The 15,140-nt window shown below is 43.8% G+C and overlaps 1 protein-coding gene across 1 annotated transcript in view; it reads left to right on the forward strand.

Annotated features, from left to right (window-relative positions):
• Window positions 1-8,070: 8,070 nt before the first annotated feature.
• The window catches only part of vsx2 (visual system homeobox 2), a 59,403-nt gene continuing 52,333 nt past the window's right edge, over window positions 8,071-15,140 (forward strand). Inside the window, exon 1 of the mRNA XM_059990747.1 lies at window positions 8,071-8,488. Within this exon, the coding sequence (XP_059846730.1) occupies window positions 8,071-8,488 (418 nt within the window). The remainder of the gene's footprint in view (window positions 8,489-15,140) is intronic.

Genomic DNA, 15,140 nt, shown 5'->3' on the forward strand with positions numbered 1-15,140 from the left:
CGTTGGCTCCAGTGTTTCCCCTGCTAAAACAGTTCAAACAGTACAGAACGACGTTGGCTTCTGTGATTCCCATGCTAAAACAGTTCAAACGGTGCAGAACGACATTGGCTACCCTGTTTCACATACTAAAACAGTTCAAATGTTGCAGGAGATTGGCACCAGTATTACCCATGCTAAGATAGTTCAAACGATAGAGAACGACATTGGCTCCTGTGTTTCCCATGCTAACACAGCTCAAACGGTGCATGATATTGGCTCCTGTGTTTCCCATGCTACAACAGTTCAAACGGTGCAGAACGACATTGGCTCCCCTGTTTCCCATACTAAAACAGTTCAAATGGTGCAGGACATTGGCTCCCGTGTTACCCATGCTAAGACAGTTCAAACGATAGAGAACGACATTGGCTCCCGTGTTTCCCATGCTAACACAGTTCAAACAGTACAGAACGACATTGGCTCCTGTGTTTCCCATGCTAACACAGTTCAAACGGTACAGAACGACATTGGCTCCTGTGTTTTCCATGCTAACACAGTTCAAACGGTGCAGGACATTGGCTCCTGTGTTTCCCATGCTACAACAGTTCAAACGGTACAGCACGATATTGGCTCCTGTGTTTCCCATGCTAAAGCAGTTCAAACGGTACAGAACGACATTGGCTCCCCGTTTCCCCTTCTAAAACAGTTCCAACGCTACAGAACGACATTGGCTCCCGTGTTTCCATGCTAAAACAGTTCAAACGGTACAGAACGACATTTGCTCCTGTGTTTCCCATGCTAAAACAGTTCAACCGGTATAGAACAACATTTGCTCCTGTGTTTCCCATGGTAACAGAGTTCAAACGGTGCAGGACATTGGATCCCGTGTTTCCCATGCTATCACAGTTCAAACGGTGCAGGACATTGTCTCCTGTGTTTCCCATACTAAAACAGTTGAAACGGTACAGCACGACATTGGCTCCTGTGTTTCCCATGCTAAAACAGTTCAAACGGTGAAGAACGACGTTGGCTCCTGTGTTTCCCCTGCTAACACAGTTCAAACGGTGCAGGACATTGGCTCCCGTGTTTCCCCTGCTAAAACAGTTCAAACGGTACAGAACGACATTGGCTCCCGTGTTTCTCATGCTAAAACAGTTGAAATGGTACAGAAGGACATTGGCTCCCCTGTTTCCCCTGCTAAAACAGTTCAAACGGTACAGAACGACACTGGCTCCTGTGTGTCCCCTGCTAAAACAGTTCAAACGGTGCAGAACGACTTTGGCTCCCCTGTTTCCCATGCTATGAGAGTTCAAACGGTACAGAACGACATTTGCTCCTGTGTTTCCCATGCTAAAACAGTTGAAACGGTACAGACCGACATTGGCTCCCGTGTTTCCCCGGCTAACACAGTTCAAACGGTACAGAACGACCTTGGCTCCTGTGTTTCCCATGCTAACACAGTTCAAACGGTGCAGTCCATTGGCTCCCGTGTTTCCCATGCTATCACAGTTCAAACGGTACAGAACGACATTGGCTCCTGTGTATCCCATGCTAAAACAGTTCAAACGGTATAGAACGACATTGGCTCCTATGTTTCCCATGCTAACACAGTTCAAACGGTACAGAACGACGTTGGCTCCCGTGTTTCCCCTGCTAACACAGTTCAAACGGTACAGAATGACATTGGCCCCTGTGTTTCCCATGCTAAAACAGTTCAAACGGTATAGAACGACATTGGTACTGTGTTTCCCAGGCTAACACAGTTCAAACGGTGCAGGACATTGGCTCCTGTGTTTCCCATGCTAAAACAGTTCAAACGGTACAGCACGACATTGGCTCCTGTGTTTCCCATGCTAAAACAGTTCAAACGGTACAGAACGACGTTGGCTCCTGTGTTTCCCATGCTAACACAGTTCAAACGGTACACAACGACATTCGCTCCTGTGTTTCTCCTGCTGAAACAGTTCAAACGGTACAGAATGACGTTGGCTCCCGTGTTTCCCCTGCTAAAACAGTTCAAACGGTACAGAACGACATTGGCTCCTATGTTTCCCCTGCTAACACAGTTCAAACGGTGCAGGAGGACATTTTAATGTCGGGATGGTTGCAACAGAAACCCAACTAGATTGTTCTTCATTTCAGGAGCCACCACTCCTCTACGAGTTCCCTGCTTGTATTTAGCAAGGAGTGAAACTGTCAGATGATATTTTTCGATTTCCACCAGCACAGTCTTGCATGCCGCATTCACAGCCTTTTATGTCCGTTAAGATTCTCCTTCTCTGACTGCCGCCATTAACCAGACAACATCTCATCGCTCATAACAACCACGTATCTCACGTAACAGAGATACTCTCCCTGTCCCGTCCAACTTCCTCCCTCCACTCACCCCCTCTGCAATTTATAACCAAGTGGTTTTCTCTTATGATATGGAAATGCTTACAGTTTCATTCTCCACAGATGCTGCCTGACCTGCTGAGTGTATCTAGCATTTTCTGTTTCAATCGTGGCAGTATATGGTGACAGATACTTTGATAACAAAGCAAACACGAGGAAATCTGCAGATGCTGGAAATTCAAACAACACACACAAAATGCTGGTGGAACACAGCAGGCCAGGCAGCATCTATAGTGAGAAGCACTGTCGACGTTTCGGGCCGAGATCCTTCGTCAGGACTAACTGAAAGTCATGCTGCGTTCCACTTTGATAATAAATTTACTTTGAACTTTGAACCTTTTCTTTGTGGGCGGGTGGGACCCGCAGCCACTTGGATGGGCCCAGTCTTTGCTCAAATGGAGACCCCAAACTCAGACCCAATTGCTTAAATCAGAAATTCAAGTCCAGCCTCATCGGTCAATGATTTACACCGCACAACTTTCCCGAAACAAAAATAGAAACCCGATTTAAGAACGGACGGATGCAGCAGAATTATATGTTAATGAAACTCATAAAATATAAAAGTTTTTTAAAAATCGAGCAACAGCTGTTTGCTTTTCAATCTCTAATCATTGGATCTGCCCCGGAATAGGACAGAACCCCGTGCAAAGCGCGGTCTAAATCTCAGCATAATCTACCATGTTATTACGGCATCCTCTTTATGCATGTAAATCAGCAGCGAAGAATTTTAATATGTGGGCGGAGTGTTTAAAATCAGCCATAAACTTACAGATCAGATTAGGCTGGGATTTATCTACAAGCCCTCTGCCGTTAACCCTGTGATTACCACCAATAACTCACTTCGTGAGGGGGGGGGGGTTGGTGCTTCGTGGTGGGGGGGGGGGCGTTGGTCTACTGACCCTCGCACCTTGGAAATTATACGTAAATTCCAGAATCCCTGCAGTCCGTTGAGTCTCCGAGTAAACGGTCGGCGCAGTCTCTTCATTGGAATTTCACTGGTGTTTCTTTTATCATATTTCCCTTTCATCCCTTGCTGCACCGTGTGTGTGTGTGTGTGAGAGAGAGAGAGTGCGCTTCTGTCTGTCTGTATCTTGTGTGTGTGTGTGTGTGTGTGTGTGTGTGTGTCTGTGTGTGTGTCTGTGTTTTGTGTATTTATACGTATTTGTGTAACAGTGCATCTGCGTCTATATGTATAAACATATGTGTGCCCAGATATCATGCGTAATTTAAATTCAGATTAGTGCATTGTCATACGTACTCGTGTGAAATGAAATTTCTAGCATGAAATTTGTGCTCGGCATAAATTTGTACGAGCAAATGTGCCTGCGGGTATTTATACATATATTTTAACGTGTATGCATATACGTCTATAGATGTTCTCATATATATATATATACGTTTCTGAGCCTGTACGTACATGGGTGTTCTATAGCAGGTGGAAGAGGTTGCCGATGGCGTTGTTTGGATAACCGCAGTGTAGACATCCGCTACACTGAACGAGCTCCTCCCCCGCCACCGTGTCATGAGGTTCTCTATTCATTTACTGACCGCCGCATGTGGCGCCCGGCCGCCCACCTGTTTGCGGTGTCGTTGCTGTTTATACCTCAAGCGGCGCCCCCACACCAACTCCTCGCTCCCCAACCGGCTTTACTGCAATTAGAACTGGTTTATTATTGTCACATCTACCGAGACCAACCCCAGCCTATGAACGTTACCTCAATATTCCTGCTCTCTTTTTGCACTTTTTATTTAATTTAATTATATACATATATAGGATTTTAATCTATAGTTTTTCATACATTGCACTGTCCTGCTACTGCAAAGCAACGAATTTCACGACGTGGGTCTGCGATATTAAGTCTGATTCGATTCGGATTCTGAAAAGCTTGTCACCCCTACTCCACAAGACCATAAGACACAGGGGCAGAATTAAGCCATTCGGCCCATCGATTCTGCACCGCCATCCATCATAGCTCATTTATTTTCCCTCTCAATCCCATTTTCCTGCTGTATCCCAGAAACCTTTAACGTCCCGATTAATCAAGAAGTTATCAATTTAAAATATACCTATTCCTTCAATCTCTTCTCCTGTTCCCATTTCCCATCATTTTCCTCATTCTTTCGTGCATTAACAGCTCATTCTATTTTATTTTTGCGGTCTTTCTCTGTATTTTTTACATTTACATATGCTTATTATTTTATTTACGTCTGTTTTCTGTTAAAGTATCGTTGATATTTATGTTTGGTACCTTTTTAATTCCTTCCTCGTTGAAAATAATTGCCTGATTACATACTTTCCCTCTCTCGCCCTGCTCTTATTTCCTGTTTGTTCATCTGCCCATTGATGACTTCCTCCGCATTTTGATATCCTTTTCTGTACGACTCTTGTTTACCGCCCTTTCCCCCGATTTGCATCTCCAACATTCTTCCCTCACCGCGGAATTAACTAACGGTCCTTTTAATAAAATCCATCCAAGAGGCGCCCTGCCACCAACTGACCACCGCCGACGGTAGGAGAGGAAAATGGGAGATAATGTAATAATTGCTGATTAGTAAGAATTACTGTTAGAAAAAACTGGGGACCATGGTGGATTTAATCTCACTCAATCCGCCTAATCGCATAAAGAGGAGAATCATCCCCCACCCCACCAACACACCCACCCCATGTGTGTACAGATATTTTGTCTCTCATCTCTCTCCGTCTCATTCATTTCTTTAAACTCAATGATTCATTTTTATTTATCTATTTCGTTTTTTTCCCTATTTCTATTCGTTTTATCATCTGCTTCCCTGTCTCCTTCCGTTTCCACCTTCCTTCCACCAATTTCCCGCCATTTTTTGCTAACCTTTCCCAATCTTCTCTCTGTCTTCCTCTGATTTGTTTTCACAGTCGCATTATTGTGTATAAATTGACAGATCCCTTCAAAAATAACGAAGCAGTATTTCCTTCCCTGCCGCTGATGCCTACGCGAACCATCGCTCTCTTCCCGGTGTCGATTAGGACCCCGTTTAATTCATTCAAATAGGAAATTACTCGCTTAATACAGGCTTTAGCCCGTGATTATTTGTTCTTTCTGAGACAATCCTTCAGAGTGAATGCAGTTCGTATACTGCAGCCAACGAAGCAAATGTAATATCAGGCAGATAATTTGATATTCAAATCCACCAGAAAGCCCTCTCCCCCTTCTCTAAACTGCAGCAAATTACTACAGCGTAAGCTGATTTGCTCAAAACATTTAGAATGAAAAGTTTATCGGATATAGAATGATTCCCCCGTGGAACTGATGTCAGGATTAAAGTTCTTTGATTACTAGAGACAGAAGGGCGGGGAGGGAACGATTCTCTGCAGGCACACACAAGAAAAAAACATGATCCAGTGAAAGTACGAATGTTATAATTCCTATAGATTTCTGATTGTATACTTGCGCGTTGAAAGAGTCACAAATTAGACGGTCGTGTAACGGAACAACTCGGGGGAAGCCAGGCCATGTTGGGTTCTTTCTCACTTCGAATTCAATCACTTTCAGATACATTAAATAAATTTCAATATGTATTTATTTGTTAAAATATAAGTGAATGTCATCATTATATCAACCGCAGTTTTTGACACAAAACGGAGAACACCAAATGTATTTATAAAATCATATGTATTTTGTTGCATTTTAGTTGATAAATTGCCAGGAATTGATAAACTAATTCACAATAACTGTTATCTAAATATGTTCATATCATTATTTAGTGTAGATTTATTAATGATACTACTGTATTAACCTCAGTATAGTCAGTAATAATAGTACTGATTATGATACGTACGAATGCAGATATGTAAGATTAACCGCGTTGAGAATTGTTATTTGGTTTGCTCCTCTGTGTTTTCCCAGTTTACAGTGCTCATGAGAATAATCATTCCGCACGGATTCGCTAATATCGCCAAACATGCCAATAAATCCGATGAGCTTCAGCTCATACACCGAGCATGCTCCACACTACATTGCTTAACGAATAATTCTTTGAGATTGTTAAAAAAATATGCTTAAAAATCAAATCCAATCGCGCCGCTTTTTACTCGAATCACCAAACACCACCAATCCGTAATAACTCCCGGGCGCATGTAATTGTTGCGACCGATTTACGCGGGGAAATGCCAGTTAAACAGATGCGGCAGAGAGCATCGTGAAGATACATCTTTGCAACCCAGTCAGACAAATAAATATGAGGGGACTGGTGATCAATTTGGACGGATTAACAAGACGGAAGCTCAGAAACACCCCGGCTCTATTTAAAACAAAAACAAATCGGAAGAGGCAAATCGCGAAGCATTTAGCAAATCGGTCTCCCAGCTGCAAAATTCGGGCTAAAGCGTGTATATTATACTTTGCACATATGGGCCCTGAGAGTGATAAAACGAATAAACGAGATTCGATGGAAAATCTCCGGAGGCAGAAGGAAGAGAGGTGTTCCAGCAGGATTGTGTCTGTCTGTAAAGACACGCTCGTTGTCTCCTGGTCCCCGAATGCGGTTGGAGAACATTAACACCGACCCGTTCCCATTGCGCCTCTCACCCATTAACCAAACTTCACAAAATCGTTTCCAATTCAGCTGAAGGATTGCCTCCATCCCTCGTTGAATTTTCCCCTTACTGTGAATATGTGGCTTTTTGGAGGGGGGGTGCAAATTAAGAATTATTTTCGGAGGGTTCTATAATACGGACCGATGGGGGAGGAGGAGAAGCGGCGTGGATAAATTCCTGGCGAAGAGAGAGGTTGGAAGCGGAACGGTGACAGAAATGAATAGAGGCGGTGGTGGGGGAAGGGGGTATTACAAATATGTAAACAAATAACTAGGAAAGAGCGGCAGAGAGGAAAACGGTACACACAAGAGATTCTGCAGATGCATCTGTAACGACTTTCCAGGAAAGTTGCGTTAGATTTATTGTCAAGTTGTTGATAAACTGTGTCAATGATTTGTCGGTAACCAGCAGTGATAGATGTAAACGCAATTCCCCCGCTCTGAGTGCAATACAGATCGTCAGCGACGAGGTGCTTCCGCTCCCGAATTCACCAAATCGATGAAATGATTTTGTGAGTTCAACGTATTCCACTGACCCCACCGTCGCAACATCCAGCCCAATCTGAGATGTTTGTTTGCAGTCCCGACCCTCTTAGTCAACCAAAATACAAACAAGTGGTTGAAATATTCACTAGGGCGACCCGGCACCTTGTCGGGCAGAAGTTCAGCATCCTCGCACCCTGGGCGTAGGGAGGAGATGGGAACTTGTTGCAAACTGTCTAAACTGAAACATAAATTTATATAAAGAGGTTAACGATGCGAACAGGGAGAATGGTTGGAAATATTTCCGATGTGTGACGGATTAAATGAGAGCGGGTCTCTCTCCAGGAAGGAGATAGGGAGAGATTCCCTGATTTCCTAATTGTTTCCGTGCTGCTGATTGGTCGTCGGGACTGTCGGCCCCAGTAGGCTCGCGCCGTTAAATAAATAGGGAATTTCTAAAGGGATCAGAGCAGACCACATTGGAGAGTGCACTTGGGACCAGGGGAGAGGGGAGGGGGAAACGAGAGAGAGAGAGAGAGAGAGAGAGAGAGAGAGAGAGAGAGAGAGAGAGAGAGAGAGAGAGAGAGAGAGAGAGAGAGAGAGAGAGAGGGAGGAAATAATTAAATCCAACCCAGAACACTTTTTAAAATGACCGGCAAAAAGGAACTGGTTTCAGACAATTTTAGCAAGTCCAAAAGTACGGCGATTTCTCAAAGCCTGTTAAATAATGAGCGGTCGAAAACTATTCCTTCTTCGGGGAATTCGTCGAGATGCACGGGTTTTGGAATTCAGGAGATTCTTGGACTGAATAAAGACCCGCCTGCGTCGACGGGGGTGATCGCTGATTCTCTGCCGGCCACTGCTCAGCTCGTGTCGGCCAGGACCGTCCTGACGCCCGCAGGTATGGGACTGGTCGGGGCGGCGGGACTCCCGGCTTTTTACGGGCAATCGACCTTCCTGGATGTGTTGTCGGAGCACCCGGGGGTCCACGCAGCTCTCCCCAGTCACCTGCAACCCCTGCACCGAGGAGCGATCCACCTGGACACCAGTCAGGATCTCAGTTCAGGTGAGAAAGTACCCGCTTTTTACAGCATGATACACACACGCACATCCAAGACAACCTGACACTGTCCAACTCACTACAACTAACACAGATCAGAGGAAGAATTTCAATGCAATGCCGTTTAATCACTTGTTATTTTAAATAAATATTTGCCTTTAAATGCATCAAACACAGAGATTCTAAGCAATTTATGCTTCTCTATGTTTCAATTTAATTACATACTGAAAACGTCGAAATGTTACTTAGATTTAGTTTTATAATAGGCAACAACGATATTTTCTTTTGAAGAGTCACTTTGTAGAGTAATTCGATTTTTAGCAGATTTAGTATAAAGACATCACGTTGAGGTGATTGTGCCGGGTATTAAAATCGCAAGATGTACACACTGGACTGAGTCTGGAATCGGAGACACAAACAAGTATTCGTTGGCATTTTGTCTTGTGTAACTACTTAACTGGAGATATTGTCTTAGTTACATGACATGAGCTGAGAGGCGAGCCGGAGTCATTGCACAAGGAATGGCGATGATTGTGATATCTTGAAAATTTGTTTTGGATAAACGAGAATATCGTTAGAGTTCTTGTAACGAGCATTTTGTAATTTCGAATACAGCCAATGAACAAATTTACAATTCTGTTTCAAACGGCGAGAGAGGCTTCGTTATAACTGCAGCTGTATTAGAGTTTGCCGATATCGCTTTATGATCCGAGGGAAACTGGGCTATTATTTTCATTTAAATAATGTTTAATGCGTTGGAATTCCAAACTAGCGCATTACCCTTGAGTCTAATCTTGCTGTCTTCCTCCTGTAACGTCGACATGTTGCATTGTTCTGCTGTAGCGCGACTCGGGTCCTACTGACTTGGCTCGTTCCGGTATGTAGAGAGCATTGTAAAATCCGACTGACACGCTCAAGTATTCTGCTTCCTTTTAAATATAAGCATAATAACACAATATCGTCCCGCGTCCACCAGTGTCTGATTTTTATCAGAATACACAGGAAAATCAATATATATTTACGTTTCGTTTTGATTTCGAGGCAAAACAATGTTAAAAGGATAATCAATTTATTCAAGAGAATTGGTACATCAAGTAGAACCACGATTCTGCCTCATAAACCTTGGCGAGTAACAGACGGTTGCTGTTGGAATACTGAAGTACTTTTATAAATTGTAAACATAAAGTAATCATTCCACAACTTATAAAGGTTAGGTCTGCGAAAATAATTATTGGTGATAACAGAATTCGGCCTTACGCACAATATTGCGCAATTTGTAGAATAACAATTTGTTTATATTAATATGGACTACATGGGAGCCTGTTAAATCTAGTTGTTGACGTTCTTCTGTGAGGGGATGAGAGGTTCGCGGGTTCTGCTACTGAGGCCACTTTCTGAAGCTGATAGTTCAGAATCTACTTCTGAATTCTGCCTCTTTCATGTAGCTATAAATTCCTCAAAATTTGCCAGTGAATAGTTATGAACAGTCAGTGCCGGTAATTGGTGATTGCACTTTGGGACGTTATGGTCTCATTGTGATTCTCGAAACTGAACCATTCAGTGAACATAAATTATAATATTCACTGGCTGTTATAACGTTCACGTGGACACACACATATCAACGAGATTATAGAGGTACAGCGTGTTAGATACGTGAAGAATGTTGCTTATATAGGTTTACTGATTGGGCAAGGTTATAGGGAATTTGTGGGTGTATAACATCATACAGAATACAGATTGTGTAGGATTGGGCTGTACATTATGTTTGTAAAAGCATGTTTATGTAATTGTAATGGATCAACAATGAACATCAAAGTATTGCATATATTTTCAAAATAATGCGTCGAGTCATGGACGTGAGCTTGTATGTGGTTACCTAATGTGATACAGGATTATGCTTGATACTGGGTTTAACGTGCTGTGTGTGATTCTGGATACTGTTAACGTATATAATACAAACGCAGAGAGTTCTATCAAATGAATGATATCCGTGGCTCTACTGAACAGCCAAAGTGAGTGAGTAGCTATGTACAGCTTAGCGAGTTGTACAACTGCATGTATCATTAAATATAGGCAGATGGTACTTGCAGCATTTTCGTATTTTTTATTTTATTTCATAAACTTTGTAATGTTAGGACGAGCATTGTGTGTAAATATATATATACATACACACACACCACAAACATTGTTTTGAAGAAAACAAACGTCGAATATTTATTCATTTCCATAGATGCTATCTGACCTGTTGAATTCCTCCAGCATTTTGGGTGTGCTGCTTCATAAATACATGATACTTAATATAGCTTACGTGTAAAATTCTATAGGTCACGCACTGTATAAAAGCGCGTTGGAAAGAGACATAAAGTTCGGAGACTACGTGTAGAATGGCATGAAGAAAATATTCCATGGGACCACAGGCATTGCGTTTAACAATGACAGGAGGCCTGCGGAGAATATGCCATGTACGGGGTTTAAGTGCTATTGACATTTCTGAGGGACTAGTCACCCCTGTGTGGCAAAGGTAGAATAATAAAATAAATTAATGGAAAATTAGGCAAGTTTAAGCCAGGGCAATGGGAATACGAACAAAAAACAAACAGCCCCCTCTCATTTCGTCTAGTGGTTGCATCTGTTGATTATATAGCACTGATTGCAAAATTGCAAGTGACTGCGCGACGTTCAGATTTTATGGGATAACTCCACGTAGCGTACAAATTGATAATTATATGGACAGCACTGTTTCTGGAATAGATTATTTTTGTGTAAATATATGTAATTTACATATACAATAATGTATGTTTTATATTTAAAATTGAACTGCGTAAGATTGCACAGGGCATCTCACAGGAAGAGATAACTGGACGACAATTTGGGTTCATCTTGATGAAAGCACATGGTTTAAACGGTTTCTGTTGGATCGCTCTTTGACCATGCAGCAGCGAAAGCCAAGTGTGGCCGTGTGCTGGGTACCTCCTCGAGGGCACAGAGCCCCCGCGGATTCCAGGCCGTTACCAATGGGCAGAGATGCGGAATGGCAGTTTGGCTCACTCTGGACCCCCGGCAGAAGGAACGGGTATTGACAGAGTGAACGCGCGTCTCTGTAGAACATGGTCAAATTCCAGTAGCATTAGATTGGCTTAAAGGTCGGCTTAACATGGCGGGCAGAAAGGCCTGTACTGTGCTGTATGTCCTTTGTTCGAACAGATATATGTGCGCCTATTGAGTGCCATTTGGTTGCCGTTCAGAAATTGTATCGCGGTGGCAGCTGAAGACCTAGATTAATGCTGCAAAATACCCAGAGACTCCGCGCAATTGTGCGTTAGACCTAATCAGGAATTGAATTGAAAACAAACACGGTGTGTGCAGCGGAGGAGGTGTATTGTAAGAGATTGTTGAAAATGTACATTGTGGCTCGGGGTATTAATCGGCTCTGATGATTGCTAGCGAGTACATTCCGGACATAGAGACGATCCGAGAGGACGGACTGCGAAGAGCTGTATTGGCTGGGAGCGAGTGCAGAGTTAGATTGAGTGGGGTATTGAGAGACATGAAGCTGGATGCGAGGATTTTGCCCACTATGCCTCAATAGATAAGAAACAAAAATACATGAGCATGGTCCGGGCTTGTTGATGAGAGGAATTTTGAGCGGGAAGTGATTCAAAGAATAGAGGAGGCCTATTGTTCTTTGCTCCCCGCAGATGCTGTCTGACCAGCTGAGTGTTTCCAGCGTTTTGTGTTTTTATTTCAGATTCCCAGTATCCGCGTATTTTTACTTTTATTTAGAGTAATCCCCTTTCTCTCTTTCCACAGATGCTACTTGGCCCGTTGATTGTTTCCGTGCTATCTTGTTTCTGTTTTAGACAGTACGCACACGCGTTATCGTCGCGGTAACACGCTGGGTCAATTTGGACTCATATAAGATGCTGCATGAATTTGAATTTTATAAATACCAGGTGTGTAGAAGTGTAGAAAATGGTGGACGCTAAAGGCGCTTTTGGGTACTGGGATTAAAATATAGTGTATCCCGCATGTTCACTGTCATACTGCACAGAGATTGATGTAGCACCTTCTCATACAGCTTGCTGAGTGCTTTTAGCAGCGGATAATTCTGGGTTTATTGGATTAATTTGTATCCTAAAAGGAGAATCATTGATATATTTAAAGCGAAGTGTGACAGGTACTTGATTAGTAAGGGCGTCAAAGTTACGGGGAGAAGGCAGCGGAATGGGGTTGGGAGGGATAGTAAATTAGCATGATGAAATGGCGGAGCAGACTCGATGGATTGAATAGCCTAATGCTGCACCTATGTCCTATGGTCTTATAGACACACCACACTGCAGATGCCGGGATACAGAGCAAAAAGCTGGAGAAACTCAGCAAACACTTTGTTTGTTAACGATGTAGGCAGAAGAGATTAGTTTAGATGGCCATTTGATTGCCAATTCAGTTGGTTCGACACAACACTGTGGGCCCAAGGGCCTGTTCCTGTATTACTCTTGATCGGTCAGGGCATGTACGGATACGGGGGGCTGAGAGGATAAATGGATCATCCATGTTGAAATGGCGGAGCAGACTCGATGGGCCAAATGGGATAATTCTATACCTTATGGTCTCATATTGTTCTATTTCCTTGCTTATAACCACAAGCAGTGAAAAATGAAACGAAAGCCTTGACTTATTTCGTTTCCGTTCCTTTTGGTTTCCGGAATTTCGCCTTTGTATTCAAGTATTGGCGCCGTTGGGATGGGGGTGGAGGAATGGGTCAGCCTCTGGATGTAAAGTGAAATGGCACGGGGGGGGGGGTCGAGATCGACCACTACACTTCAAGGTGGAGCTGAGGGCGCAGGTCCCGAACGAAGCAACATACAGGCTTATTTAACGCTGGAGTTCAGGATTTGCGCTGGAAGGAAGGTCGAAAGTAATAAACACAGGAGACACTGTGGATGCTGGAAATCCAGAGCAACACACACGAAATGCTAGAGAAACTCAGCAAGCCAGGCAGCAGCTATGGAGAGGAATAAAGAGTCGACGTTTCGAGATCCAGCATTGGAGGTTAATGGAGCGGTAGCGCGGATGAAGGATAGTCCTAAAGAAACGTAGACTGTTTATTCCCCTCCTGTCCCAATAACCTGTGAAGGTCAAAAGTACTGGCTGCTCTGCAATAAGTGCGTATCGGCAGCGTTTTCAGGCTTCAAGGCGTCAAAGGACGCAGAATCATATCGGCGTTAATTAAAAGCATCGGAGAATTTTTCCGGAACGAACGCGTCAGCGGAAAAACAGAAGGGATACAGCTGGCGATGAAAGGGTCACACACAAAATCCGTTACTCCCGGTAACCGGTATTAAAGCGATAAACGTCAGCAGAGATACCAAAGGATTAGTAGGGAAGTACAAAATTTATATGTAGTAATGGGAATTAAGGTATTAGGATCATAATGGCACACACAGGCCAGGCTGCCAACCTGGTGTACAGCGGGTCCGAACGGAGCAAGCCCTTCTGTCCCAGCCTCCCCACCACCTCGCCAATTATCTTCTTGAGGACGTTTCCAACGGCCACTTGCAAGCCCTGCTTGATTCCGTTTCCACGCAGCGTGCCATCAAAGCGAAACAAACTCCCAGTTTCTGTAAGACTTCAACGTTGCACCCCTGGGTACCCGAATGCCAGTTTCCCTCTCTCTCTCTCTCTCTCTCTCTCTACTCCCGTACACCGATCATGACGGCCCGAAACGTTAACAGTTCCCCGCACCTCCCCACGCCCCCCCCCCCACAGATGCTACCCGACCCAAACGGAGTTAATCCGACAGGTTGTTCCGTTAGTCTAGACTCTAGCATCTACAGTCTCTTATGTCTCCCAGTCATCTCCTCTCTAATTTTTGCTCCGAGGAGAATGGCCTCGGGTTCTGCAGTCCCATCTCACTGCTGAAAACATTCGTCTCTGAAGCTGTTCTAGTAGGTCTTCCCGGCGGCTTCTAAAGGATGTACTCACCCCTTTTCGAAGAGAGGTAACCAGAATTGTTTGTCCAGTGTGCCCTATTCAATGTTTAAAGTTCAAAGTAAATCTTATTATGTAAGTACACATATGTCACTACTTAAACCCCGAGATTCATTTTCCTGTGGGCATACTCAGCAATGGAATAGTAACTATAACAGGATCGATGAGAGATCACATAAAGTGAAGGCGACAACCAGCCCCGCAAACACGAACATGAGTGAGTTGCAATAAATAACGAGAATATGAACCAACAAGATAAAGAGTCCTTAAAATAAGATTACTGGTGGTGGGACTATCTCAATGGATGCGCAGGTGAGTATTATTATTCCCTTTGCTCAAGAGCCTGATGGTTGATGGTAACTGTTCTGGAACCTGGTGGTGCGAGTCCAGAGGGCTCTTGTGAAAAGAGCATGGCCTGGGTGGTGAGGATCTCTGACGGTGGATGCTGCTTTCCTTCGACAGCGTTTCATGTTGATGTGCTCAATGGTTGGGAGGGATCTCCCTGTGATGTACCGGGCCAAATCTATTTCCTTTTGTATTATTTTCCGTTCAACGGCACTGCTGTTTTCAAACTAGGCCGCCATGCAGCCAGTCAACACCACCTCCCTACTTTTCCACTAGGCTCACACGTGCTTTACTGACCATTCCCTCAACATACCTTGCCACT

This window comes from Hypanus sabinus, chromosome 2 (assembly GCF_030144855.1).
Source record: "Hypanus sabinus isolate sHypSab1 chromosome 2, sHypSab1.hap1, whole genome shotgun sequence".
Taxonomy (NCBI): Eukaryota; Metazoa; Chordata; class Chondrichthyes; order Myliobatiformes; family Dasyatidae; genus Hypanus; species Hypanus sabinus.